A 5,338-nucleotide genomic window follows, 5' to 3' on the forward strand; every position below is an offset into this window, starting at 1 on the left:
CATGTGGATTTAATTAAAGGGCAGTGTAATTGAAAGGCGGAGAGGTAAATGGTCAGTGAGCCTTGCCTTTCAGTCTCTTGCTCTCTGATGGTCTGACCTGTGTGCGGCTGCCTTAGCTAGTTCTTTGCCTTAGCTGGCAAGGTTCACTTCCTGTGAGACATCCCTGAGGATAAGCCACATGGACCTAGCCAGATGCAGCCCTGGGTGCTGCAGAAGCGGCGTGGAGACCTCTGCCGGCGCTGAGATGCTTACATGCTCACAGGCTTTCCTCCTGCATTTTGCATCATTGCATGTGTTTTGTGAGGTTGAGAACTTTGTAGATCAGTGTCGGACACATGGGCTAAATATCCGACTTATGGGCTTCACTGGACTGGGTAGGGATGCTTTCTTAATGTACACTTACCTTTTATAAACCTTCCTCTTATACAAATATGAGTTGCTGTGGATTTGTTTCTCAAGTCTACCCAGGCTAACATAACAATGATTTCCCTTAGTCCCTAAAAGAACAACAATGAGACTCCCAACAACATAATATATGTAATCCATCTTTGGAAATGGTAATTACTAGATTTTGCAGCAAAAAAAATACTTACAATAATGTTTCCCAGGATTTAGGAGTTGGTGGTATTTTTTTACCAAGATAAGCAATAAACTGACCTTTGGGAAGCTAGCTTTCAACAAAATCTACCATTTTTCTATGACCTTAAAGATTTTATAAAACTGCAAAACTCTCTATAAATATAGACCCAATAGTATAGCTAGTAAATCATAAATAATGTTATCAATACATCTAAATTTTCAATATGTACATATCAATTGCACCATTTTAATTATTATTAAATCATAAATGTTATAATTTCAATTTTTGAATGATGATAACAAGATATCTTTATCATATTGATGTGATATAAATGGTTCATATAGTACATATTCATCAATTCAATTTAAAAAAATATTTAAACTAGAAATTTAGAATTCAAACAGCATTGTTACTTTTACCATCATGTGGCATTTCTCTCTCCAATATATAGAGATACACACATGTATATGTATGTATGTATATATATGTATATATATATGTATATATATATATAGTTTTTTAAATGAAAGAGCTAAATACAATATTCTTAAGGAAGTGAAGTCTTACCTTTTCCAGTTTTGAGAGAGCAAGAGAGTAGCAGTCTTTGGCTCTGAATTGCATGAATCTCATGTTGGCAGGGTGAGTAAGTTCTGTGATAATACTGAGACTGGAAAACAACCTACATTAGAAAAATATATATATATTGCATTATACTAACAATCCAATATACTCCTTTTTCCACCCAACAACTTATGTATAAGTCAGTGATTCCTACCACAGGCATAAAAACACATGCAATGACAACAGCAGGTAATGCCACATAAATTATTTTGTACAATGCAAGAAAATGGAAATAGAAGTCCCCAGGGTATATTTAAACCAACATTGTAGTATAATAAGAAAAATAAATTTAGCAATTTTGATTTTATTAATAATTTTCTCCCTATAACTGTGAAATAGAAAACTTCAAGTTGATCTTTAAAGCTGCAAGGTTACTTTGTGAAACGTATTGAGAGGGAAAATTCAAAGAAAAAAAATATTCTTATCAGAAATTTCTCATTATGAACTTATTGTCCATTATGTGAGCTGTTTGATCTATGTCTTCCAGTTATCCTAGCAGCAACTTTTTGAAAGTCAAATCTTACTAGAATTCACTGTTGATAAGAAGAAATAATTTAATACAAATAAAATGTCACTGCCAGGAATGGGTTAAGGAAATGCATACTCCCACTGTTCTCTAACAGGAGTCTGAGAATTCCCATGTGTCCCACAGTTGGACTTCACTTTCAACCCAATTTCCCTCCTCTCCCCAAATACACATGAACATGTGATCACATGTTTCTCCTCTTTTATTCTTCATCGAAATGGGACATAAATACAGGATACAGAATAAATGTCTTTATTTTTGCTACTACTGACACTGAGACTTACCTGGTATCTATGTACCCTTGGTTACTCTCCTAGTTCAAATAGTCGGATATCTCTCTGGTAGGCTCTATGTGTGATATTCAGCTTTGAGCCCCATGGTGTATGTCTTTAAACTCAGTTATAGCCATTTAATTCGCACCACACCTTGAAGTGAGGCTAGAACTGGTTGAAAGTAGGCAGGATATAAACAGCCTGTTGGTGGCTCAAAATCAAATAAGCTGCTATCGCTGAATTCACTCTCATTTTATGCCTCATCCCAGCAATGAGGGCACCGTGACTCTAGGTGCCTGAGTACTTGATGCAGTGCCTTACAGAGAAATCACACTTCTGATTAAGAGAGGAGGCCTGTTTCTAAACTCAGTACTATAGATAAAATTTTAACTGCACTCAGACCTGTCACACTGTGGTGGCTAGTGTGCTGCTGTGACACTGGGAGCTATGTCACTATGTCACTGGTATTTGAAATGCCAGCAGGGTCACCCAGAGCGAACGGGTTTTGGTGGAGCTTCCATACTAAGCAGAGACCATGGAGAAGGACACAGACCCACATTTAGGAGGAAGAATTCGCTGAGAATCGTGTGCATGGTTTCAAAGCATGGTCCAATTCTGAAAACCTAAACAAAGGAAACAGAACCTTTTCTGAGACAGTGGCAGAGGATGGGACCCTCAGTTCCAAGGGCCCTCACGAGGTGACTGTAAAGTAGATGATTTCTCGGAGGGGAGTTGACCGCACTATGGTGACATGACTTGGGGAAAACCTGTGGAATTGGGGCCATCAGGAGCTTCATTTACTGATGCGCATGACTCACGGGAAAGAGAAACTTGCAAAAATCTGTGAATGATTGGAATTTGGATTGTGCAAAATATGAATCTAAGACAATTGGAAGTCATCAAAAATGAAATGGAACAAATGAAGATCACTATCCTAGGCATTCATGAGCTGAAATGCATTGGTCATTTTGAATCAGAGGATCATATAATTTACTATGCATGGAATAAAACAATCAAGAGGAGTGGTGAGGCATTTATGGGATTGTCAAAAAGGACATTGCAAAATCCATCCTGAGGTACAATTCTACTATTTGCCTTCAAGGAAAGCCAATCGGTACAACTGCTATTCAACTTCATGCAACCATCACAAAAGCTTGTGGTCATTAGCCACCACTGAGTGGGCTCTGGCCACCCTTACCCTGTGTGCAACAGAGCAAAGCACTACAATGTCCTCCCCGTGGCAGCCTCACTGTATTTGTTCAAACTGTGTGCCGAGCAAATCATTAGAGAAATAGATCCAACCCGACACATAACTTTTATGATTTTAAACTATGCAGTATGCTTTTGTTCTGTTTGCACAACTGCCTCTTGACCCAGGTACAAGTTCCAAAGGAGCCCAGTGGAGCGTTCTGGAATTCCCGCTTTTTCTCAAGGTTGTCCACAGTTTGTTAACATTCACCCAGTTGAATGTCTTTGCACAAGTAAATATCTTTCTGGTATTCTCTGCTTTGAGCCAAGATCCATCTGACATCAGCAATTGGTATCCCTTGTTCTACGTCCTGTTCTGAATCCGTTCTGGCAATTCCCTGCCAATGTACTGCTGCTGGCTGGATGATTTGAAGTAAGATTTCACTTGTGTGGATATCAATGGCATTGTTTTACAGTTTCAGCATTCTTTTGAGTCACATTACTTTGGAATGGGCACAAATTGAATCACTTCTAGTCAGTCGGCTACTCAGCTCGTTTCCAAATTTCCTGGCATAGATGTGTGAGTGTTTCCAGTGCTTCTTTCGTTTCTGAAGCACTTCAATTCCTGCAGCCTGTTACTGTCTAACACATCCCATGCAGTGTGAACTTCTTCCAGCAGTGCCATTCGTTCTTGCTCATATGTTGCCTCCTGAAATGGTGGAATATTGACTAATTCTTTGTGGTACAGTGACTCTTTGCCAAGGGTCTTTCCTTTCTCCCAGAGAGAATGCTCCCAATTGCTGAATTGGCCTCCATAAAATTGGCCTCCTTATAGTTATGAAGTAACAATGAAAATAATGTTATGGTTAGGGGTCACAACAACATGAGGAATGGTATTAAAGGATCACAGCATTAGGAAGGTTGAGAACCACTGCTCTATACTTTCTCCCATGCAGTGGCTGGTAGGGTTGAATTGCGGACCTGTGGTTAGAAGCCCATAGTGTAACCCACTAACCTGAGAAGTGCTTATCCTACTATGTGAACGTACAACAGGTGCCATTTATTAGGTGTGATGATCGCATTACCATTTTCTTAGCATTTTTTCCTTTCCCCATGTTGCTATTTCTACCTGAAATTCACACATTCCCTTCCTTATTTCTTCTCCCCGCCCCACATAACCCAAAGGCCTTTTAAAGCTCTTCAGCAATTTAATTGGAGTCAGAATCATTCTCTCCACGTTGGCTCCCCATGAGTCTCCTTAATACATTTGTTCCCTTGCTGATTTCATGCTCTGGCCTTGACTCTCTGACTACATCATAACATCTGAAAATGCGAAGTTTCTTTTTTTAGGAGTAATGACACATCAGAATGAAAAGTAATAGTCATTCTCCCCATACATGCCACACTTCCTCTTTCAAGAGCATTTATCTTAAGAAACTCTTAGTGGCAAAATCTGACCATTTGATAGAACTGTCTCTTTCTATCCTTTTCATCCCATAACAGTTCAATTGTTCATCACATCAAGAGGAGTAGATACTATCACCACCACATCTACCATAGACACCCCCTTCCCCAACCAGCCCCAACCCATGATCATATCATCCTTAAATGGAACTGTGCAATCACGATCAGTTCTAGTGTTCCATCCTGTCTTCATTGTTTACTCTGGAAATCCTCTTTCCATCCCTTTCACCTCCCTCCTCATTCCCCATAACACTTTGCATCTTTTATTTCATCATACATCCCTTCCTCCTGTGCTTCATGGCTGGGAAGACCAATACAAATGATGTGTAAGATGAAGAGCCCCATCAACATTCAAAATGCCCGGGAAGGCAATTTCTGTCATGAGACAGCTAAGGGATAGTTGCACCAAGTGCAAATTCATGTTGTGTCTATAGAGGACAACTGGTCTGGTACTGAATCAATCCCATATAATTCTGATTACAATAGTCACTGCCTGAGAGTAGGCTTGTTTGGGGCTCTTGTCTTTTACTTGAGTGGATCTGCCAGGGGCATGGTCTGACTGGATCCTCTGTAGATGGGGCTCCCACTGTCCTCCATAGCCTTTTCCAAATTGGGTGTTCATAATTTTAGCCCTGATGCTTTTTCTTCACCATATTCTAATTTTGAGAACATTTAATATGTCTTAAA

General features: G+C 39.5%; 1 protein-coding gene across 1 annotated transcript in view; it reads right to left on the bottom strand.

The window, feature by feature from the left end:
• Positions 1-5,338, bottom strand: part of KCNT2 (potassium sodium-activated channel subfamily T member 2) — a 480,656-nt gene that overhangs the window by 67,167 nt on the left and 408,151 nt on the right. The window contains exon 22 of the mRNA XM_004700062.2: positions 1,148-1,259. Within this exon, the coding sequence (XP_004700119.1) occupies positions 1,148-1,259 (112 nt within the window). The remainder of the gene's footprint in view (positions 1-1,147; positions 1,260-5,338) is intronic.

The sequence above is a fragment of the Echinops telfairi genome, unplaced genomic scaffold, assembly GCF_000313985.2.
Source record: "Echinops telfairi isolate 266 unplaced genomic scaffold, ASM31398v2 ScPeMD7_7424;HRSCAF=8462, whole genome shotgun sequence".
NCBI classification, from domain to species: domain Eukaryota; kingdom Metazoa; phylum Chordata; class Mammalia; order Afrosoricida; family Tenrecidae; genus Echinops; species Echinops telfairi.